Source organism: Rhizophagus irregularis, chromosome 24 (genome assembly GCF_026210795.1).
Source record: "Rhizophagus irregularis chromosome 24, complete sequence".
NCBI lineage: Eukaryota > Fungi > Glomeromycota > Glomeromycetes > Glomerales > Glomeraceae > Rhizophagus > Rhizophagus irregularis.
The window spans coordinates 2,944,496-2,967,221 of record NC_089452.1 but is presented as its reverse complement, the minus strand read 5'-3'; the positions used below and the strand labels follow the sequence as shown (position 1 = coordinate 2,967,221).

Below are 22,726 nucleotides of genomic sequence, written 5' to 3'. Positions count from 1 at the left end.
TTAACTATTGTACGTGATACATTATGGCTGTTAGTAACATCTCAAAGAGTCATATTGTTTGGAACTTGTCCACCGTTATTAATGTTTTCGAGAATTGCTTTATTATTGTGGTCTATCACGACCGTATTTAAATTGTTATTTTTATATGAAAATGATACATTTTATCAATCAGACGACCAACGTACGTTGTAAACGGCCGAATATCAAGCACGAAAAGATGATAAAATTCAACCGCCAAATGTAATTATCAAGTATTAAGAACGAACAAATTAATCGTGGATTGGTGTGGATGGATAAATAATTAGCCGAAAAGGATAAACATTTAAGAAGAGTAATGATCTACATGATGTAATATTTATTGAATGATTGACAAAGAACCAATAGGATAAATAGAGTCGATCATTTGCGGCTTAGCGATCTTTAACAATGAGAACGACAAGAAAGAATAATTATAAGCCACAAAAGGTAGATTATGAGCGAAACACATAAAGTGGATTAAAAGAATATATAAAATAATGTCAGAAAGATTGGAGAACATAAAATAATATAGAAGATAATATGAAAAGATGGCATAAAGATGGAATATAAAAGATAACATATTAAAAAGAACATATATAAAAGATAACACAGCCACAAAAGATGAATTATATCTTTACGACATAATATTTGAAAGATTATTTTAAAGAAAAGATAGCACAGCCATAAAAGATGGGTTATAAATTATTTCTTTACGATGTAATATTTGAATAATAGAAAAGATAATATATAAAATAATATATAAGATAGCATATTAAAAGATAGCGTATTTAAAATATAGATAGTATATTAGAAAGATAGTTCAAAGATAATATGTAAAAAACATAAAAGATAGTATATAGATAGAATAGAAAGTAGCATAAAAATTGTATATATAGAGAACGGAATTCAAAGTAATTCCACAGTTCGCATCCACAGAACTCAATAAAATATAAGTTTCATTTAATTATTTGTTAATGAAGTTTAATGTTAATTAAAGGTAATAGGTTCGCCCTAAACTTTAATTAATGTTCGCTTAATTAATTTTAATTAAAAATGGAAATTTTAAGAAGAATTAAATATATGTTTTGAAAAGTAATGTTCCGTAGCGAAAGCTATCGTAGTTTGAAATTAAAGGTAAAAGTGGATATAATTTGAGGAAAATTTAGAGAAGTTAATTTTTATTTTATATTGTTTGATGTTTTATATTACTAACGCTATTTATTTTGTGAACCAAGAATGTTGTTGTTATATGTTGTTGTATGTTGTTCGTTGATTATGTCGTTTGATAATTAAGTTGTTGATTATTTGTTTGTTCGTTTAATTGTTCGTTCGTTCGTTTATTCGTTCGTTCGACCATGAGAACGCCCGTTCGATGTGGCAACTCTGTAAATTGATGACAGAGGGAATTGGGGGATCTCAACGTACCTTAAGAAGTTTTGAATTTCAAAAAAGTATTGGAAGTATAATTAGATCATTTTATATTGGATTATTTATATATATTTAAATAGTTTCATGGATAGATTAATCTAAAAATTAATAAAATCTGTGTTACACTAAAACATATAATAATCAGTAAAGTCTATCTAAGCCACCTTCAGGCCATTTTTTTCTTGCAGCAGTCCGCGCTTGTTTCAAACGTTCACTTTAAAAATATGCCGGATAATGTGAAAAACAATGAAACTGAACATGAAAATGACCATGAACAGGAACACGAGCAAGAGCTGGATATATTGGAAGACTTGGACGCAAATACCTGGGTCACCTCAGGAGAGATGCAGAACGCTTCCACAGCCTAAAAACTCTCTCGGTCACGCGTAAAATTATACTTCAATCCGAACCTGTGAATAGGATATTTCCTTTCGACCCACCTATCATGGACAAGAAGTTATGGAATAGATGTTTAAACCAGCTAAAAAACAAGACAAAAATATACGACGCGTCATATATAAAGTTTCTTCAGCGATCAGACCCATTGACAATACGCTTAGAATGGTATACGCATCAAAACCTGAGTCAACTGATGGAGAAACATACAAAACTTGGTTACAGATGGAACAAACTGTACTTAATTCAAGAGCTCTTATATTGGACGCGTTATCGTTTGCCAATGAGTTACGCCGCGAACAGGCCCTTAAGGCAACCATATCTCCAAATTATCAAAGACCTATTGGAAAGGAGGAGGTATTTGGAGAATAATGGATTTGAAAATATCTTACAATAGGTTATGTTTTATAACGTAATATGGCACCTGTATAACAAAGATTATGATGTAATCCATATGAAATTGAGTATTAAATACTTGACAAATAATTATAGTTATGGAGGTATTTAGAAATCCTGTTACGGACAAGCAATTGTTAAGAGAATTATATGAGATTTTCCTAATTCCTTACAGGTATGGTTCATATATTATACTACTTTTAAGCAAATAGTGCATTTAAAATTTTTTGGCGTTCCAGAGATAACGGACAAATATTTTTACAACGAAACGGGAAGCCGTGCTTATTTTATACGATCAACATTGGACAAATTCCATAACTTTTCAGGATAATTTCCCGAGAACCTTGAGGTTTCTCGAGGAGCAAATACAATATCTTTTTCAAACATCAAAATCAATTAGCGAGATGGATAGTACTCTTGGAGACACAATCTCATTGACTCCAGCTGTGATAAATGTGATGTGGAAGTCTGAGCGACAGAGAATTTAAATGTGTCGTTCAGGGTGGCATTGATAGGCCGTAGCAATTCCAAGAAAACGCTACTGAAGAATTGACAGATACACGACCAAATGAACCGGTGTCTCCTCCCACAAGATGAAGAAGGGAAAATTCTCCCACTGTTCGATTTTGGCCTTATAGCAATTGTGCAGAAAACAATCCATTAGTTCATCTGGCATATTGGAGACAAAATTTACCAATAAGACTTCATTCAATCTTAACAGAAACACAGATAGAGAAGCCACCTTGCAGAAATTGCCTGTCTGTCCTGACTGAAATTACTCACAAGGCTGAAGTCTTTAAACGTTTGGTATACATTCATTGCACTAGTATTTTCTTGAGTAAGATGTTGTGCCTCAGCAAGGCTAAGAGTGAAGTCTTTGTTATTATCAGTGGCCATAGTTGTTAGTTATTTTTGCTGAAAATATTCGTAAAATGGTTCATGTGATCAGCGGTAAGAGTTCTATTATTGTTATTATTCATTTCACTTTATATAGATTTTATATATTTGGATATTATAGAGCATAATGACCAAAGCTTTCTTACATAATTTTTGACAATATCTCTTATTTTTTATTGTAATTATAATTTATATTTTTTTTTGAAAATTTGGGTAAAATTATATAATTATATAAAATTTACTAAAAGATTAAATCACCCATTAGTTATACTTTTTAAATAACCATTTAAAAATACTAGAAAAAGTATTTTACTTTACAAGGAAAAAAAAAAGAAGTTTAATTGCAAAATTAATTTAATGATAAAAGTAGTAGAATTAATGTATTTATTAAGTATATTTTACTTTTTTTGCTAGTTATTTTATGTTTTTATATTAGTTTATTCCATTTATTTTTCCTATTTTTTCCTTTTCTTATATTATTGGCTTTTAAATTTCAGATAGACTATTGCAAATAAGAAATAAACCACCATAATAATTTGGCATTAAAACGTTGTATATGTGTATATGCGATCTTGTCTGAAATAATAGTATTTAACACGTGATAAAGCGATTTACCTAATATAGTAAAGAGTGTAATCTAAGATTTCCTACTATTTTATTAAAAATTTATTGGCTAAAATCTAATAAATATAAATAAGTGTATTGTTGATGAACACGTGGTTCAAATCAACTCTACCAACTAAACGTCAAATTTATTTATCTATGTTAAATGTAGAATATAAAAGCAGCTCGAATTCGACACCGAATTCGACAGTTTTTTATAAATAAAAATTATGGGAAGGCCTAGAGATTCAAAAAAAAATATTCCTTCTCCTACGACTACCTCAGTTACTGGCTCTTCAAAATCTTCAGCACCTTTAAAAATAAAAATACCTAGAAGTGAAGCTTTACTAAGAGATAAACAAAAACGTAGACTTTCTACAGGTACAAAGAAAAGACCTATTATATTAGGTAAAATACCTGAGGATGACGATATTGAAGAAAAAGATATTCCCATTGAGGAACAATTTATATTAAGGTTGATGGTTCCAGAGGATGTTAAACAAAAGTTTAGAGAAAAAGTTAAAACCGGAAAATTTACTGACGATATTGGGATTATTTTTAAAGGTAAACTAATTGAAGATTTATTTCAAATCAAAAAATAATAATTTATTTTTTTGATTCAATTTATTTTATAATAATAATTAGATCCTCGTCGTGCAATATTCACTTTTGAAAATCAAAAATATCGTGCTAAGTTAGTCGATTTACCTTGTATTATTGAGGCTCAGAAAACTTTTAATAAAATACAGTACTATAAAGTTGCTGATATCTGTCAGGTAATTTCAATAATCCATTTAATAATTTTCAATAAATTCAAAAAAAAAAAAATTCAATTCAATTTTAATTTAAATTTTAATAGATGTTAGTTGTAGAATCTCAAATTCAAGATGATGAACAATTATTTACTGAAAATTCTAAATCTTCAAATGTTGACGAGTTTGAATGGCCTGACGGATTAACAACACCTCCTTTGAAGAATGTCAGGAAAAGAAGATTTAGAAAACGTATCTCTGCTAAGGTAAAGTGTATTTTATATTTTTGATGCGTTCTTATGTACCGCTTTGGATTGAATTATGGAATGAGGTCGTCTCTTACAAATTTATAAAGTTCAGAGGTTTAAATTTGATCTTCTTATCATGACTATTCAAAAAAAAAAATATAAATTTTTTTATTTTCAAAAGTTAAAAGTTAAGCAAGAGGATGGTAAAAAATAGTTGTAAGCATCCTATCTGAAAATTAAATAGACCAAAAAAAAAAAAGTTTATGAATTTGCTATTTGAAATGATGATTTTAATTAATTTATGCATTTTGAGGTCTTCTACTCTAGCTAATTGATCCTTCTTGCTGATTACTATTTCCACGTCAAATATCTAAATTAAACTATACAATCTTACAAATATCCTGATTCTGATATCAATTTAATATTAAAGATTATATTTACTAAATTCGATTCATTTTATAAAAACGTGATATTATTGATAAATATAGAAAATTGAAGACATCGAAAAAGAGGTTGAAAAATTATTGCATGAAGATTCGTTAGCAGAGGAAGTTAAACTTGGTACTTATATTTATAATAATCATCATTACTTTCATTTAAAATATTTTTTTTAACCGGTGAGTTTCAAATTAATCGAAACAAAGTATGGGAGGATGCAATTGATTCAGAAACAGCAACACCAGCTGCATATATTGGGTCAAAAGCACATGAGGAAGAAGAACAAGAGGAGGTTGAAGAAGTACAAGGTGAAGAAGATGATTATGATGTAGAATTAGAAGAAGATACGACAGTATTAGGCGAGGAAATTCTTGATGAGGATCAATTTTCAACACCCGATGATGATTTGCAAAAGGAGTTCGAAAATGCTCTTGAAAGATTTGATGAAATGTCTGACTCTAGTGATAAAAATGACGATGAGGAAACAACAGAGTCGGAAGAATCTACTTCAGAATCGGACGAGGATGAGGATGAAGATCGTATGTCATTAATAAAAATATCAAATGAATATTTTTTTTCATACTGTATATTAATTTTATCTATGATATTTTTTAGCTGAATTGACACAAATATTGAATAAACGAGAAGAATTAACTACCGATATTGCTAAATTAGAAGAAGAAATTAAAAACTTTGAATCACATTTCGCTTCTGCAATTAATCCGTTAATACAGGTTTGGTTCTTATTAAATAAATCGTATCTTAAAAAAAAAAAAAAATTTTTTTATAATCATTAAATTTCATTAATAATAATAGGAACGACTTACCGGCAAAATTACTACAGCTAAAGAAGATTTATCACAAAAGCAGCAAGAAATCGAAACTGGAGATAAACGAATTGCTGAAATTCAAGAGAGAATGAAAGCTCAGGTAGCTGAATTAAAGAGACTTTCAAAAGAAAAAATGAAAGGAAAGAGAAGAGAATCGGATGAAGATTCAGAAAACGAGACAGAAAATGAGAATTCATCAGAAGAAGAAGATGATGAGCAAAATGAAGAAGAAAATAAAAAGGATGATAAGCAGGAGGAAGATAAGGATTCTAAAAAAGATGATTCAATGTTTCTTCTTGGTGAAGATGAATTTTATGAAGAGGAGTTAAATAATAAGGATGATGATGATGGTGATAACAAAGAAGAAACTATGACCGTAGATAACGATGGACAAGATGAAAATGAGGGTGATATAATGGATATTGAAGATGATGACAAAGAAAAATCTAAAGAAGGTAGCGAAAAAAGTCAACATAGTAACGATGAAGGCTAATAAGAGTGTAAACCTGTATATTTAAAAAAATAATATCCCTAATTTATATATTAAATTGCATTTAGCAATTTAATTGGAAGATTTAAAAGATTTTAATTTGAAGGAAATTAATTCTTTGCTCCAAATTTAACATATATTAAAGTGTTATAAGAAAACTTTTTGAGTTTATAAATTGTAAACATACTTTTTATAGATTCATATAAATAAAGTAATCATTTAAAAATGGACAATCTTTTAAATATCTTCAAAAATTTATAGTAAGTGATAAAAACAAACTTTTGAATTATCAGTTGATTCATCTTAATCTAGAATTGAGTATAAGTAGAATAAAATTAACTTATCTGTTCATTGTTTTATAGAAAAAAAAATGTAAAAAATAAATAAATCTTTATATTATTAGTTTAAATATAAAAGAGCATTATATTGGTAACCAAATAAAGTATTTTATTTTTATTCCTTTATTTGTAAGTTTTAACAGCTATAATTGCCTGCTAATTTTCGGGTTTCATCTAAGAATACAATGCCGGTATATTGCAAGTCATAAAAAATCTCATTTTTCAAATATGAATTTTATATTTAGTATATAAATTTTTTATTTAATAAATGTAAATAAAGTTTGTTATAAGCTGAAGTAATTCAATTCATAAATTTTGACTTTTATAAATTTCTTCCTTTAGGTTTGAAAATTTCTAGTTTACGAATTTATGATTTTTACTATCTTTAATTTCATTAATAAAGTTTTTATATTTTAATAGATTAGTCAAATATGTTATTATTAATTTATTATTATTATTAAGGTGTTGATATTTTTGGCAAATTTTGAATTTACCTGCGAGATATTTCATGAGCATGATAATCTATATATTAAATACTTATTGGGTGGGGAAATATAGATATCGGGTCGAAGAGTCGAAGACCCATCCAATAATAAATTAATTCTGTTCAATTATTATATTATAATTTTGATCTGAAAATTTTAAGCAGGAAAATTTCTCTTTATAGTAATAAAAACTTGGAAAAATCATGAATTATAATTACTAAATTAAAAAACTGGATATCTTTGTATATGTAAAAAATCAATTGTCTATTATATATGAATACATTAGCTGGCTAAGTAAAAGAAAGAATGGAGTAGATAACGTTTAAAAGGCATGCCTCCGTAATTATCTACCCCATGTAACCATCCTCGTCCTAATATCATACGATTTTCGGTTATGTGGCCATCACGTGATAATTAAATATTTGTAGTGCAGAATCATTCATCTTACATTCTTACGCCATCCTTTCTTAATCAATACAAATCAATACAAATCTCGTAGGGTTATATTTACAAATAAAGAAAATTAAGAATGAGATGATAAATAATAAACTCATTTTATGCATATCGAATCGGAATTGTAAGTACTTCAACTCCGTTAAAGGATTCCCTATAATTATGGCGAATAGCCGAATAATCAACAAGAACAAAATTCACTTCCTACGATGACAACTTCAATTCTTTTATTGGGTGATTCTCTGACAGAAGGATACAGTGGATATGGTACCGTTTATCATCCTTATGGAATCCAATTTAGGAAAAGATTCGAGGAAGCTGGAACAGAAGTTGAGGTATAAAACAAAAAAAATAAAATAAAATATCGGTTCCCAATTTAATTATACGCAATATATTATTAATTATTACAGGTAACAATAGAAGGACAATCAGGAGCTCGTGTTGTAAGTAATTATGAGAATCGTCTTCGGAGAGCAATAAGCAAACAAACTGATAAAGGAAAAAAGTTTGATTATGTTGTCATATTAGGAGGTAATGAAGTTCTTTTCTGTAAAAAATTTTCGTTTCGTTTTCTCCTTTTTATTCTTTTTTTTTTTTAAACATATACGTTTTGATAATTTAGGTACAAATGATGTTTGTAATATGTTTGATTCTAATAAAATATTTAGCAAATTAAAAGAACTTTATGATATTTGTGAAAATCATGGTGCAATCGTATTTGCATTAACTATCATGGAGATGGAGTTCACTTATATTGTGAGTATTGACTACGTTTTTTTAGATTACTTGTTTATTTTAATAATACATTATTTTAATCTTTTGTATTAGGATGAACCCGAAAAAAGAAGGAAGGAAGTGAATGAATTGATAAGGTTAGAAATTAACATAAAAAAATTTCATTAATTTCTAATGAAACTAATATTTATTTTATAATAGAAATTATTCAGCGGAGAATGATAAAATTATATTATGTGATTTATCAAAAGAACTTCCTATAAATTCTATTCCAAAAGATCAAAAAGAATTATATTGGGATGATGGTGTTCATTTAACAGTTGAGGGTTATGATCATATGGGTGATATAATTTTTGAAGCATTATATAGTCAAATCAAGAAATAATAAATATTGATTCATTTTAAGTGAATAATATTTCAAGTTTAAAAACTTGTTTAATTAAATCTCATGTGAGAAAAGTCATAATGAAATGATATTTAAACTAATATTCGCAATATGTATCTTATGTTTGTTGCTAAATATAGAAATCATGGCACTAACAATTACATTACAGATTTTTCCTTAATAATCAACAATCATTAACCAAATTCTTCATTAATTGTCCATACACTTCCTCAATTAACTCTATTTCAAACAATAATTCATCATATATTGATGGCTTTTATAATTTCGTAATTTCGATGCTTATTTAATTGCACCTGATGGTATAGATAGGAAACATGTTCGTGAGATGTAGACTATTAAGGTAATTCAATTTTTTAAAAAATTCAGTACATAAGCAGTTTCGTGAATGATATGTAAAGGGGAAGGCTTGAAAAGTCGTAACCGATTTTGCGTAGGTTCTTTGTTCGGCGTCTGCAGACATATTAATAATGAAAAGGCTATTCGGGAGGTGTTGCGAGCTAGAGGGTAAATAACGTTATTCCTAAAAATTTTACAAAAACCATTAACACTAAATATATACACCACCAAGGGAGTGATAAACGGGCGACCTTAACGTACAGTGGGGGTGTACAATTTTAACGTACAAACTGGCCCGAGTTTAGGAGTTATGCACTTGCACGTGATAGCGTTAGCGTTAATTCCGGCCATTAATATCGTACACCCTCATTGTACATTAAGGAACTCGTGATAAACATTTCTGTAGGTACATAATAGGATAATAATTTCCAAATCGGTAAAATTTAAATACCCGTGACTTTCATCATAAAGGTGAGAACGTAAATAGTATAGCTCAAACATTCATATTTCCCAAACTCTTGTCTTGTATAATTGCTTAATTGCTTATAAAACTAGTACATTTCTTCCCTTACAAAATGTAACAGTATGATTATGTCGATATTTAAGAGAGTTTTTGATAAAAGACTTCAACCCCTTTATTCAATGAAAACACACGAGAAAGCTTTACGTCATATTCAACGAGAATTCTATTTAGTATGTTCAAAAGGGATCGGGAATGGAAAATCTTAAAATTAATTATTAATAATATAAGCCACACTCGTGTCATGGCCTCTAATGAATGACTCAAGTAGAAAAAGTTTACTTTCATCAAATCCCAAAGCAATTGCTAGAATTTATAACACTCTTGTAATATAGCCCAATTGACTACCTCAAACATGCCTTGGCTCATGTTTCCGTCAAAATAGAAATATGGGTAATTTGGCAAAATCTTTATTAGCCATCTTTGACGTTCATTTCAAAGGCAAAGCATATGAAAGATTTTGGCATCCGACTTATTATTTCAAAAGAAAATGATTATTGTCCTATTTAATATTTCGTCAATAATTTTCTTAGTCTCTTCGTTATAATTCTTACGGTATATACTTTCTGGCTTGTTATTCCCTTCTTCTATTTCTACGAAAAGAAAGGAATAGAACTTAGAGACAAAGAAGAACTGTATCTCGAAAAAAAAGTGAAATAATCTATACATGGATGCTATAAATCTAGTCTTACTAATTAACAAGCCTAGGGCTATATAATTGAATTTTTTTCTGTGGCTGTATACGAAAGCTTCTAATTACAACAAAGCTGATACAACTGGATATCGTACACCAGTCTAATGTATTATTCCGAAGAAGGAGAAAGTCTGCACTATGATACTTTCCCAACACATTCATAAATGACCGGAACCAAATCTCTTTATAGTCAGCTCACAAGGAACCAAGTATAACCACGACAAAGAAGAAAAGGGCAAAGAATATAATGCGGATCAAACTATTATTGGTGGCAAAAACACTATTGGATTGTAATTTGTAAATGGGATTTTGTCTCATACGATATCTACTTGACAAAAATCCGCTGAGTATTATGATGTTACATTAATTAATTCTAAGGACAAGGATGATTTCTTAAGTACATTAGACGAAAGTATTGTTGAACAGATGTGTAGCGAATAGCGATGTAAGGAGGGAAGAAGAAAAACAGAAGACAATATGGAGCAAGATATTAGAGATTTCTTTGTAATATTATTAACATTATTGATCATGATATCAAAATCACTAAAGAACCGATGTCTGAAGTAACATATATAGTTAACGTTTTAGCTCTTATCCTCTCTGAATTCTTTATAAAAATGATGTGTTTCATACGGAGAAACATGCCTCAAGCCGATCTAATGGAAAAAATACTATTATTTCTTAAAGAATTCTCAGTTACTGAAGTGAGTGGACTTCTAATAAAAAAATGATTGGACACATTTCAAGAATGATCAGATGAAGATCTGAGTTACAGTTATATCATAAGTTGGATTCTTTTATTCGTTATTATCCATTACTTGCTTTGTGTTTTACAATAAATACTATTTATGAATTTCAATTGAAATATATCAAGATCTATATCATGGAAACAATAACGCCATTTCCCTTACCTAATATATGGGCAGATATGGTAAAGCTTGTAATATTAGACTTGTTGGAGTATGAGGTTTGTATAAATGGGTCTCGGAAGAAATTAAATACAATAAAAGATCACAAATTTAATATTCCCAGTTAGCGTTTATTATCTGAAAGCATAAAATAATACAGGACTTTATGAGATGAAGGTGGATTTAAGTTGACAACAAGAATGATTAATACTCTTACAGAAAATGCTAAGAAAACATATATTGTGATCACGGAATTCATAAGCTAAATTGTATGCTTGTTATCGTTTAAAAATAAATCAATCTACTCCTAATTTAGCAAGATCTGATCTATCATTAAATGATTAACTTTAAACGCTCATTATGCATATTATAATTACTATATTATTGGTTATCTATCTCCTATCTAGGTTTTACATTAAACCTTTTAAACCTTTGTGGATTGGTCAAGTGACACACTCATAAGGCTACTTTTTAGCCCTGTATAAATAATAATATTTTCCCGATTATTATACAATAAGTTATTCCGAATATTCACTTTATTTTCCTTTTTTTTCCTTTGTACCTCTTATATTAGAAATATTCGGATTTTTATATAAATAAAGTAAAGTGTTCATTCATACAAATTTTTTTTTAGGATTCCTTCCTTCATTTTGCTTTTTTTTTATGAGATAGAATTTAAAGAAATTAAACGAAGGAATCGATTTAAAGATAAAGATGAAACCAACGAAGACTATTACTTTAATAACATGGGCGTTGTTAGCCTTGGCAGCTAGCGAAAGTAGAGCTCATGCTATTAATAATAAATTTACCTCTACTTCAAACATCTCAAGAAGTAAAGGAAATTTTGGACCGGAACTTGCTCATCGATCATATGTAGTTCCAAATTCGTTACGTACCACGAACCCTTCCATTAACGCATTAACATCACCGAACGAAGAATTATCACCTCAAGAAATTGCTATCAAATTCGTTAAAGAAAGCCTTCATCCAGATGCTGATTTTAAAATTAAAAATATATATAAATCGGAACATAACGGAATTACTCATGTATATATTAAACAAATTTATAATGGATTAGAAGTTGTTAATGGTGACTTAAATGTCAACATTGACAAATATGGTAGAGTAATCTCTTATGGTGATAGTTTTGTTTTACCGCCATCACTTGGTCAAAATAAATGTTCCGATTTCTCTAATCAACCTGAGGAAGAGAATATTTTTATGAAAAATGGAAAATATTTTATCGCTTCTAATTCTCGTCAAGTTTATATTTCTACTCGTCCTTTAGATTTTTTAAACCAAGGAAAAAAGAATGTAAAAGGTAGCGATAATCATAATACAGTTAAATATAAGGTTAATGATTCAGGAAAAACTATATCACCATTTGAGGCATTAAACTCGTTTTCATCATACATTGATAAACAAGCTATTAAACCAGAAAATTTACAATATTATGAATCATTTGATGATCAAGGTTATTTAATGGTTGAAAATGTTCCTTTCGCTTTATCACCAGTTAAAATTTCACAAAATTATATTCAACTGGATGATATGTCATTGCAATTGGTTTGGGACTTACAAATTGAAATGGAAAACAATTGGTATCATGCACATATTAATGCTAATACAGGTGAATTAATTGCATTGATGGATTGGGTTGCGGATGCAACTTATAATGTATTCCCATTAGGTGTAAATGATCCTTTAGATGGTGGTCGGGAATTAGTTACTGATCCTAATGATGTTATTTCTTCACCTTATGGTTGGCACAATCAAGGGGAAAGAAATTTTACCAATACTATTGGTAATAATGTTTATGCTCAAGAAAATTTAAATGGAAGATGGGAATGGGAAAATAATTATAGACCTGAGGGTACTGAATTTTTAATATTTGATTTCCCATTGAATTTATCTGATCCACCCAAATCTTATATTGATGTTGCCGTAACCAATCTATTCTACTGGAATAACATGGTAATGTTTTATAATTAAATTTATTCACCCAAATATTTTTAAAATATGCATATATATATTAAGTATATAATTCTCTTTCCTTTTAATAGGTTCACGATTTGTTTTATAGATATGGTTTTAATGAAGTCGCTGGTAACTTCCAACAATATAACCATGGTAAAGGTGGTAAAGAAGGAGATCCAGTAATTGCAAACGCACAAGATGGATCCGGATTTAATAATGCTAACTTTGCCACACCTCCGGATGGTCAACACGGTAAGATGCGCATGTACGTTTGGGACATATCTAATCCATGGAGGGATGGTGATTTAGAATCAGGAATTATTGTAAGTGATAATTATAGAGCAAAATAAACATTTTTTTTTTTTAAAAAAAAACAATATAATAATTTTTTATAATGAATAGATCCATGAATATTCCCATGGAATTTCCACTCGATTGACAGGAGGACCAGCTAATAGTGGATGTTTAGGATGGGGAGAAGCAGGTGGTATGGGAGAGGGATGGGGAGATTTCTTTGCTACCATTTTACGTATGAAACCCGAATTTAATAGTACTAAAGATTTTGGTATGGGTAATTGGGCTAATGGCGATAATGGAATAAGAAAATATCCTGTAAGTATAAAATATTTTTTAAAAAAAAGTGAAATATTGATATTAACAACTAAAATTAACCTTATAACTATTCTTTACGTAGTATTCTACTTCGAAGGTAACCAATCCTGAAACATATAAATATGTAGATAAACCTGAGTATTGGGGTGTACATGCTAAAGGGTAAATATATTTATACATAATTTTTTTTTGTTAAACCTTTTTTTTTTGGCCAAATATTTAATTTTAATTATTACTTTCTCTCTCAATTTATGTTAATAGAGAGGTTTGGGCAGAAATATTGTATGAAGTATATTGGAACTTGGTAGAAAAACATGGTTTTACATTAGAATGGTTCCCTCCTACGGTAGATCATGATTCATATAAATGGTATACAACCAAAACATCACCTGATGGCCTTGATACGCTTAAATATCCAAAACATGGTAATACAGTAGCATTACAATTGGTCGTTGATGGTATGAAATTACAACCATGCCGTCCATCATTTATTGATGCGCGTGATGCAATAATTCAATCCGATGAAATTTTAACCAATGGCGAAAACAAATGTGAACTTTGGAAAGGTTTTGCAAAACGTGGTCTTGGTATTAAAGCTAAAATTATTGGTTCAAATCCTTGGGGTGGACTTCATGAAGAAGATTTCCATGTTCCTGTAGATTGTGAAAATAGTCCTGATGATGAAATTTAAAGTAGACATATTCTTTTTTTTTTTACATAGTGTAGTAGTAAAGTTTGTCTCATGTTACATAATTTTTCAATTTTTTCTTTCAATAAATTATATATGAAGTTTGAAAGTTAATTAAATAATTTATTTGAATTTTTTGGCTAAAATTGGGAAGACACTATGTTCATTCTATATAAATTAAGAAAAGATAAAATAAAAACAGCCCGAGAAAGTAAAATAAAATAAAATAATAATACAGTAAATCAATTAATCATATAATCTTAAAAAAAAAAATTTTTTTAGTTACTACGTTGCTTATCAAAAATATCAACAATTTCTTCTATAATTTTAACACCATGTTGAGCTTCTTCTTTTTTCAATATTAAAGGAGGTATTATTCTAACGGTTTGATTAGAAGCTGTAATAAGTAATAAACCTCTTTCCCTAGCTAAACCTATTAAAGGAGTTGGATCAACAGTAAATTGTATACCAAGTATTAAACCTTTTCCTCTAATATTGGTAATTAAAGAAGGATATTTTGAAGCTAATCTTTTGAATTCATTAACTAAATAATCTCCTACACTATTAACATTACTTAATAATTCGGGTGTATTAATACGACGTACAACAGATAAAGCAGCCCTACATGCCAATGGATTACCACCAAATGTGGTACCATGATCACCAATTTTTATGATATTAGCTACTTTTTCAGTGGTAATTATGGCTCCAATCGGAAAACCATTTGCAAGTGGTTTTGCCAAGGTTAATATATCTGGATGACAAGATTTTGGAAGATGTTGATGAGCCCATAATTTTCCTGTACGTCCAAGTCCACATTGAATTTCATCAAAGATTAATAATGCATTAACTTCATCACATCTTTTTCTTAATGCTTTCAAAAAATCAACAGTAGCTACCCAAACACCACCTTCACCTTGAATAGGTTCAACAATAACAGCACAAGTATTTTCATTAACAACTTCAGGAATTTTTTCTATATCATTATAAATAGAATGAACAAAACCTGGTACTAAAGGAGAAAAAGGAGCTTGATATTTTGGTGATGGAGTAGCAGATAATGCACCCATAGTTCTACCATGAAATGCATTGTTATATGATATAACACCATATTTTTCTTTTCCTTCTTTACTAACTTGTTTTCCCCATTTTCTAGCAAATTTTAATGCACCTTCATTGGCTTCAGTACCAGAATTTGAAAAAAATACTCTAGCAGCTTCAAAACCTCCACCTTCTTTTGTAATATTTACTAACAATTCAGCTAATTCACCAGCATATTCGTTATGATACAAATTTGATAAATGAATCAATTTTGTTGCTTGATCTGCTATTACAGATGCTAATTCGGCATCAGCATGCCCTAAAGCATTAACTGCTATACCAGCAGAAAAATCCAAAAATTTTCTATCAGCTAAATCGTATACCCAACATCCTTTACCTTTGGTGAGAACTATTGGAGGTCTATTATAAGTGTTAATAGTATATTTATCTTGTTTATTTAACAACTCTATCGTTTTAGGATTTATATTCTCGTCTGCATGAGTCAATGTCTAATATAAAGAGATGGTTAAAATCAATAATTAAATATTAAATAATTTATTTTTTTTTTATTCAGAATTACCTTTTGTTCGGTCTTTTGCTCTGTCATGACTGAAGTGGTGATACTCTTCGTAAATGACGGTGTTTGTTTAGTTGCTCGCTGAAAAAAAATGGGACTTACATTAATAAATCTGCCACTTATTTTTGCTGCACTTAAACTATTTATCGAAAATGTTGAAGAACGAAACATTTATTAATTTTGATCAATGAAAAATGAAAAAAAAAAATATTTATTAAAAATAATAATAAACTTGAAAGGTGAAATGGGGAAGAGTTTTAAAAAAAGAAAAATGAAAAAGTTTAAAAGGTTTAAAATAAATAAATTTTTTTTTTTTCAAACCTCCTATTTGACAAAATACGAAAGTTGTACTAGATAAAAATAAATAATTTATCTTTTGGATACAATAAAAATTATCTTGAAATTTTCTCTCCAGCAAATAAAAAAAAAACAAAATTACCTTTGTTTTATTTTACAAATCGTAAATCTCAAAAATAATCATTGACTCATCATCATTATATTTATTGATAATCAAAAAGGCGTATTTAAAATCAAGAAAATCAAATCATTATGCTGCGATAATCAGAAACACATCAAAAAGCACCATTCTTTTGATATTAATCTGATACGCATTAATTCTTTACCCCTTTTAAAATTACAATCTTATCTTATGTTAGTATTCAAAAATAGAGTGATTATTGTAATTATTTGTTTTCTAAATTTTGAAAAGTTATTTTTACTGATATTTATATTTCTTGCAGAAGAATATAATTGGTCCGGAGAAATTGGGAAAATTAATTATTCCGTTGTTATTATTATATTTAACAATCCATCTGATTGGCTCGAAGTATTCTTTCAATCAACGATGTTTCGAAATTTAATTACAAAAAATAATATGATCTCTTTTAAAAGAAATCATTTAAAAAAATTTTTACAGATGAGATATAATAATTCTTCAATTAAAATTGATGAACATTATTTGGTAAAGTTTTGATAATCATTTTTTATTAAATTTGAATTTTTAAATCATTTATACCTGTAAATTCTTTAAAGCCAGAAAAGCCAACTTGGTCAGTTCGCTCACTTTTACCTCCCATTATTACTTGTTCTGATACAACTTCTAAACCAATTATATCACAAGAAGAATATAAATCATTACTTAAATTATCAAATTTACGTTCAACATCTCCTACAGAAGATTCACAATTAATTCAAGATATTAACTTGCTTTGTTATTTTGTCAAACTTATACAAGATGTTGATGTTACTAATGTTAAACCTATGAGAAGTATCTTGGAAGATGGAATTAATTTGAATTTATATGATGAAGAAGAGGAAGAAGAAAATGAAGAAGATAAAAATGAAAATCAAGGAAGAGAATTATTGAAAAGAGCTAATGTATTATATAAAGAATTTTATGTTGTTAAAACTGGTAATAATAATAATTACTGACAATAAACAAATTATTACATTATGTCATATTTAAAATAATCGTTATAATAAGTGATGTATAAATATATTTAAATGCTCACCATGCTTACCTAAAAGTCTAAAAAATTTTGTGCAACATTTTCTATGAACGTAAAGGCTATGTTGGCCGTCAGTTTCTCAAATTTCAGCAGAAACAAGTTTTGAACAAGCTGATAATCCTATCGGCAATTTTTCCTTTAACCCTTACACATTATATAATATTCCTGAAATTTTGTAGAATGTATAGTATTATCGATTGGTACTGGTAATTTGGGTACTTGCACCAGATTGTTAAAATTAATAAGGTAAATTTTAAATACGGTATATTTCTAATTTTTAATTTCAATATGGTAAAAAAAGGAAAGAAAGGCTTTTTTTTTACCCATCAAAAAAAAAAACGGGCATGCAACAAAGAATATTTTCTTTTTTCATTGTTTAAAAAAAAAAGCGGGGAAAAATAATTGATTTGGTACGATCGGGGAGGTCCGGATGTTGCCAATAATTACATCGCCATTTATCATTAGATTTATCAGATTTTAATAAGCTATATAATATTACGAAAAAGCACATTGCATGTGATTAATTGTTTAGGAATATTTTTTAATATTGAGAAACGTGCGCAATCAAAAAACAAACGCATTTAAAACAAAAAAAAAAAAAAAATTAAAAAATATTATCCTGCAAAAAGGCATGATAAAGCAGCATGAAGGCTGAAAAAGCCTGATAAAAAAAAAAAAAAAATTTTTTGCGCGTATTTTGATTTTAAAGTATAAATATCAGATGATGTCCCAGTACTCCCTGATTTGATCATCCTTACCAAACCAAAAAAAAAAATTTTAGTCATCTTTTCAATTTTTCTTCTTTCTTTTCAAATTATTATTTTAAATTAGTAGTTATAATTCTTATGGAGATAAAGAAATCAGTTGTTCTTGGTATATGTGCCGTCGCAATAGTCGGCATTGGTTATGCCGTATACTGGGACTACTTACGACAAACCGACCCAGAATTCCGAAGGAAATTGAGTGAGTATATTTGAGAACTTTTGACTACAAAGTTTTTAAACTTTTAATGTCAAATAATTTATGAATTTTTACTTTTTCTGATCATATATTAAAATTTTTTTATGTGTAATAACTGACAATATTAGAAAAGAATAAGAAAAAAGCAGCAAAAGCAAGAAGGGCTGCTGCAGAAGAAACCAAAGTTAAGACGGCTGATTTTCTCAGAAAAGCTGTCGAACAAGTTGGTAGTGAAAGTTTCCCTACTGATGTTGCTGCAAAAGAAAAATACTTTATGGAACAAGTGGCTAAAGGTGAAAGTTTGTTCGCTGTAGGTGAGTATATGCTAGTTTAATATATAATTTGTATACATTAATTTTCTTTAACAATTAATTTTATTTTATAAATTTTAGGTGAATCTGGTTATCACGACGCTGCTCTCTGTTTCTATAAAGCATTGAAAGTTTATCCTAATCCAGTGGAATTAATTATGATATATCAAAAGACCATACCTGAAGCTGTTTTCACTTTGGTTTATGAAATGATGAGCATTGAGGTAGAAAATCAAGTCTCGGAGGAATAATTAATATTAAAAAAAAATTAAATTATTGTATATAATTGTTTATATTTTTTGTTAATAATGAAATGAACATAATTCATTATTTGTTATTCACCTACGACGTAGGTGAAGAAAAAGCAAGCAGAATATTTTGAAAATTTTCCACCAAAAGAAATGAATGTCAAGGTACAGGAAGTCAATCAAATTTCAACATCTGATGACCTTGTTCGTCGCGCTCTCATTTCCACAAAGGATTTCGAACCTGGTGATGTCATCTTTGTTGAACATCCTATTGCTTCTGCATTAGATCCAAGCCTTGAAGTATGTATTTTTTGAAATATAATATCTTAACACTATATTAATATAAAAAACGCATACAACCTAAGAAATCGGTGATGAATATTGTATAAAAGATAAACATTATAATTTCCAAATATACTCAATTATATATTGAGTTCCAAATATACTCATTTATATATTGAGTTTTTATTGGAAATTTGATATAGATAAACTAATCGATATTGTAATTAATATAAATATTTCTTAATTAGCTGGTCTACTTATATTTTATTTCATGATTTGAAAATTAGTTGAATCTCATTTAAAATTGTTATGATATAGGGTAATGAATTTTGCAGTTATTGTCTCAAAGAATTGAATGGTGCAAAATTCGTCGATGAAAGTGATCTATTTGGTGCTATTTATTGTTCCGAATCATGCAAAGATAAAGCAATGACAGAATATGAGACTCTTCTTTTCACAACTAGAGATGATTCTCCCTCTAGTAAAGAAGCTAGATTAAAGGATTCGGTTAAATCAGGAAAAGTCAAATATCCTTTAATGATCGCTAGATTTTTGGCCAAAATGGTACATGAAGAAACACAGAAAGTTGCTACTGGAATTGAAGAAGAGTATAGCACTTGGGATCATATTGAACGATTAAGATTTTTATCAGTTAACCCTTCTGATAAAGAGTCCAAAGAAATTAAATTGATGAGAGATTTATTTGAAACAAAAGTGCCTGGTATGGAAGAATTTATCTCTGAAGAAAGATATTTAATGCTTAAAGGTAAACTTTTGTATAATGCCTATGGTATACATACTGATCATAATATAAAAGAGGTATTTATAATAATTATCATTATATCTTAATGTTATTATATTACGTTCATTACTTATAATCAATTATTTTAAATTATAGAATTTGGAAGAAACTGTACGTAGCAGTCAACCAAATGTTATTGGTGCTGGTTTCTACAGAGTTGCTTCATACCTTGCTCATAGTTGTAGTCCAAATACAGAAGTAAGGTTTCCTGATAATAATAATGTATTGTCTATTGTCGCTACTAAACCTATCAAAGCTGGAGAAGAATTGAGAATCAGCTATATCAGAGTTGGAGACAGAAATTGTAGTAACAGAAGAAATGAATTGGAAACAAAATGGCGGTTTAATTGCACATGTACCAAGTGTTTAGAAGAAACGGGAGAAGTCGATACAACTGCTTAATATTTCGACTTTATCTTAATATTTTAAACTTCGTTAAATGTATTCGATATTTTGAACTGAGATTAATAATATTATAATAATTTCTTAAAATTTGAGAGAAAAAAAAGATAATTAGCGGATGAATGAAAAATAATCGAACCAAAATTATATCAATTATAATTATTTGACAAAATAAACTAAAAGGAAATTTCCGAACATGTTATTCATTTCTATATTTAAATAAAGAATTATGAATTAAAGAATTTTCCAGTACTTCTATTCTTTTTTTTACGCTTTGTTTATTTTCTAAAGAAATTGCAGACTGATTTATATAATAATTAATCTAAACAGTAATAATAGTGTAGAGTGGTGACGATAAGATGATTTCGAGTTAGAAGGTACAGCATTTGCTAAAATCGAAAAAAATTCCAGTCAATAATAATAATAATAATAATAAAGAACCTCTTGAACAATATATTAGCTAGCGTAAAAACTCAAAGTCTGAATAGCTAAACATAAAGATAAATTAAAAATACATTAGTCTAAATAGATAGAAATGAAAATATTTATAATAAATAAATAATTTACCTGTATTATCAATCTATATCTTTTATTAATCACGTTAAAAAAAGCGTAACAAACGCGTTTTCTTAATTCCATTCATCAATAGCGAATTCATCAAGATACTTAGAATCTTTAGGATTTCTAATTTCGTGTTTTATACCATGCTTTAGTGGGTTTTCACTAACGTGTTGGAGATATTCTTGATAAGTAACAACATATTTTGCACTCTGGTAACGTGTAAGCACTATTCGACTTCGAATCTTATCCGTAATTCGGCCATTGTAACCGCCCTTGCGAAGAAGAGAGTCGATGGCTTCTTCTTTGGTCCAGCCTAGAAATTTGAATAAATTTTATTATTTTTAATCTAATCCATAGTATTAAATTATCAAAATAAACTTTTGATATACCTTGCTCTTCTGTAACCTCAGGCAAATAAGTAGCAGTTCTGCGGCGATTATGATCGTCAACAAATTCAATCCAAATACCATGAACACCAATCTAATAAAAACTTATCTTAAAATTTCCGTTGAGAAGGTGTATTAAAGTAAAAAGTTTAAGGTAATAACTTTACCTCCCAGTCAAGATAATCTTTGGCGTCCTCGAAATTTGTCAACAACGATACCCTATAACATCAAGAAATCAAATGAGTTAATACACAAATAATAAACGATATAATTATAAAATCAAACAAGAACAAACCCGCAAGTAAGATGGGGCAATTCTCGAATAGTGATAGGCGAGAACCTTCTATCGTGAATCGCACTATTTGGCAAAAAAAAAAATAATCCAAATGAAACAGAACCGCGGAATTAATAAAAGGTATCAAAGAATCAAACAATAGTCACATAGTCACCTAGTAATAGCGTATTCTTTCAATCCAGAATGAAGAGGTAAAGGTTCAAAATTACCAATGCAACCGCGCAAACGGGTTTGACCATGATTAACGATATTCCATGTAACAAAGAGCGGACTTCATTCATAAATAAGTAGTATTTAATTAATATAATATTTTAGCTCATCAAAATAATTTGGTTAGTCTAACAATTAATATATGTATTTAAATATAACGAAAGCTTACTACTGGTTGTTCTCGAATTCTGGCTCCAAAGGCATCCTTCCTTCAAGGTAAGCAACGAGAACATCGAAACAGTAAACACAATGTTCAATGCCGACAACCATTTTATTAGCACTTTATTAAAGATGGTTGAAGTAAACTAGGGGAAGTGAAGCTTTTTGAACAAAGCCTCGAGAATTCTTGAAAATATCAAAAAAGCTCGAACGCTGTTGAACGTGTTCTTAAGCGTGACGCCAAGTATTTCACGGGGAAATTGTGCTTGACAACAGCGAACGAGCGTAATATGCTTGAAGAACGTTAAAATGGAAAGGCGATGATACTCTTACGGA

At 28.8% G+C, this 22,726-nt stretch overlaps 8 protein-coding genes across 8 annotated transcripts; 5 read left to right on the top strand and 3 right to left on the bottom strand.

Annotated features, from left to right (window-relative positions):
- Positions 1 to 2,735: 2,735 nt before the first annotated feature.
- Positions 2,736 to 3,135, bottom strand: OCT59_016336 (uncharacterized protein; the record flags this gene model as incomplete). The annotated part of the gene is made up of 2 exons (XM_066132407.1): positions 2,736 to 2,869; positions 3,018 to 3,135. 2 exons carry the CDS (start codon positions 3,133 to 3,135, stop codon positions 2,736 to 2,738), a joined length of 252 nt encoding a protein of 83 aa, XP_066003395.1.
- An 833-nt stretch (positions 3,136 to 3,968) lies between these two features.
- OCT59_016335 (uncharacterized protein) lies at positions 3,969 to 6,745 on the top strand (the record flags this gene model as incomplete). Its single annotated transcript, XM_025313368.2, has 7 exons — positions 3,969 to 4,302; positions 4,384 to 4,514; positions 4,598 to 4,756; positions 5,227 to 5,299; positions 5,383 to 5,715; positions 5,792 to 5,910; positions 5,993 to 6,745. 7 exons carry the CDS (start codon positions 3,969 to 3,971, stop codon positions 6,497 to 6,499), a joined length of 1,656 nt encoding a protein of 551 aa, XP_025187571.1. The 3' UTR covers positions 6,500 to 6,745.
- A 1,213-nt stretch (positions 6,746 to 7,958) lies between these two features.
- OCT59_016334 (uncharacterized protein) lies at positions 7,959 to 9,471 on the top strand. Its single transcript, XM_025313369.2, has 5 exons — positions 7,959 to 8,107; positions 8,183 to 8,303; positions 8,395 to 8,528; positions 8,601 to 8,644; positions 8,709 to 9,471. The coding sequence occupies exons 1-5, from the start codon at positions 7,982 to 7,984 to the stop codon at positions 8,890 to 8,892; spliced, it is 609 nt and encodes a 202-aa protein (XP_025187572.1). The 5' UTR covers positions 7,959 to 7,981; the 3' UTR covers positions 8,893 to 9,471.
- A 2,467-nt stretch (positions 9,472 to 11,938) lies between these two features.
- On the top strand, positions 11,939 to 14,789 carry OCT59_016333 (uncharacterized protein). The gene is made up of 5 exons (XM_025313372.2): positions 11,939 to 13,345; positions 13,435 to 13,671; positions 13,751 to 13,960; positions 14,043 to 14,122; positions 14,222 to 14,789. The coding sequence occupies exons 1-5, from the start codon at positions 12,086 to 12,088 to the stop codon at positions 14,649 to 14,651; spliced, it is 2,217 nt and encodes a 738-aa protein (XP_025187575.1). The 5' UTR covers positions 11,939 to 12,085; the 3' UTR covers positions 14,652 to 14,789.
- A 137-nt stretch (positions 14,790 to 14,926) lies between these two features.
- OCT59_016332 (uncharacterized protein) lies at positions 14,927 to 16,678 on the bottom strand (the record flags this gene model as incomplete). Its single annotated transcript, XM_025324205.2, has 3 exons — positions 16,588 to 16,678; positions 16,270 to 16,405; positions 14,927 to 16,198 (listed from the first exon to the last, which is right to left on the bottom strand). The coding sequence occupies exons 2-3, from the start codon at positions 16,294 to 16,296 to the stop codon at positions 14,927 to 14,929; spliced, it is 1,299 nt and encodes a 432-aa protein (XP_025187576.1). The 5' UTR covers positions 16,297 to 16,405; positions 16,588 to 16,678.
- A 194-nt stretch (positions 16,679 to 16,872) lies between these two features.
- OCT59_016331 (uncharacterized protein) lies at positions 16,873 to 17,697 on the top strand (the record flags this gene model as incomplete). Its single annotated transcript, XM_066132405.1, has 3 exons — positions 16,873 to 16,917; positions 17,007 to 17,227; positions 17,299 to 17,697. The coding sequence occupies exons 2-3, from the start codon at positions 17,111 to 17,113 to the stop codon at positions 17,695 to 17,697; spliced, it is 516 nt and encodes a 171-aa protein (XP_066003394.1). The 5' UTR covers positions 16,873 to 16,917; positions 17,007 to 17,110.
- Positions 17,698 to 18,521: 824 nt separating this feature from the next.
- OCT59_016330 (uncharacterized protein) lies at positions 18,522 to 21,036 on the top strand. Its single transcript, XM_025313374.2, has 6 exons — positions 18,522 to 18,737; positions 18,863 to 19,048; positions 19,127 to 19,269; positions 19,399 to 19,593; positions 19,894 to 20,394; positions 20,474 to 21,036. The coding sequence occupies exons 1-6, from the start codon at positions 18,620 to 18,622 to the stop codon at positions 20,777 to 20,779; spliced, it is 1,449 nt and encodes a 482-aa protein (XP_025187578.1). The 5' UTR covers positions 18,522 to 18,619; the 3' UTR covers positions 20,780 to 21,036.
- On the bottom strand, positions 20,838 to 22,667 carry OCT59_016329 (uncharacterized protein). Its single transcript, XM_025313375.2, has 8 exons — positions 22,401 to 22,667; positions 22,176 to 22,292; positions 22,022 to 22,084; positions 21,894 to 21,945; positions 21,730 to 21,820; positions 21,347 to 21,653; positions 21,221 to 21,267; positions 20,838 to 21,101 (listed from the first exon to the last, which is right to left on the bottom strand). The coding sequence occupies exons 1-6, from the start codon at positions 22,499 to 22,501 to the stop codon at positions 21,409 to 21,411; spliced, it is 669 nt and encodes a 222-aa protein (XP_025187579.1). The 5' UTR covers positions 22,502 to 22,667; the 3' UTR covers positions 20,838 to 21,101; positions 21,221 to 21,267; positions 21,347 to 21,408.
- Between the last annotated feature and the right edge of the window lie 59 nt (positions 22,668 to 22,726).

Bases quoted from the DNA above. Each gene is read 5' to 3' on its own strand.
- OCT59_016333 (XM_025313372.2), top strand. From the start codon at position 12,086: ATGAAACCAACGAAGACTATTACTTTAATAACATGGGCGTTGTTAGCC. The intron at 13,672-13,750 runs GTAAGTGATAAT...TATAATGAATAG, and splicing joins ATTTAGAATCAGGAATTATT to ATCCATGAATATTCCCATGG. The intron at 14,123-14,221 runs GTAAATATATTT...TTATGTTAATAG, and splicing joins TGGGGTGTACATGCTAAAGG to AGAGGTTTGGGCAGAAATAT.
- OCT59_016329 (XM_025313375.2), bottom strand. From the start codon at position 22,501: ATGGTTGTCGGCATTGAACATTGTGTTTACTGTTTCGATGTTCTCGTT. The intron at 22,293-22,400 runs GTAAGCTTTCGT...TTATGAATGAAG, and splicing joins GAATTCGAGAACAACCAGTA to TCCGCTCTTTGTTACATGGA. The intron at 21,946-22,021 runs GTTTGTTCTTGT...TTGATGTTATAG, and splicing joins TTGCCCCATCTTACTTGCGG to GGTATCGTTGTTGACAAATT.
- OCT59_016330 (XM_025313374.2), top strand. From the start codon at position 18,620: ATGGAGATAAAGAAATCAGTTGTTCTTGGTATATGTGCCGTCGCAATA. The intron at 19,049-19,126 runs GTGAGTATATGC...TATAAATTTTAG, and splicing joins TGAAAGTTTGTTCGCTGTAG to GTGAATCTGGTTATCACGAC. The intron at 20,395-20,473 runs GTATTTATAATA...TTTAAATTATAG, and splicing joins CTGATCATAATATAAAAGAG to AATTTGGAAGAAACTGTACG.
- OCT59_016334 (XM_025313369.2), top strand. From the start codon at position 7,982: ATGACAACTTCAATTCTTTTATTGGGTGATTCTCTGACAGAAGGATAC. The intron at 8,108-8,182 runs GTATAAAACAAA...TAATTATTACAG, and splicing joins AAGCTGGAACAGAAGTTGAG to GTAACAATAGAAGGACAATC. The intron at 8,529-8,600 runs GTGAGTATTGAC...CTTTTGTATTAG, and splicing joins AGATGGAGTTCACTTATATT to GATGAACCCGAAAAAAGAAG.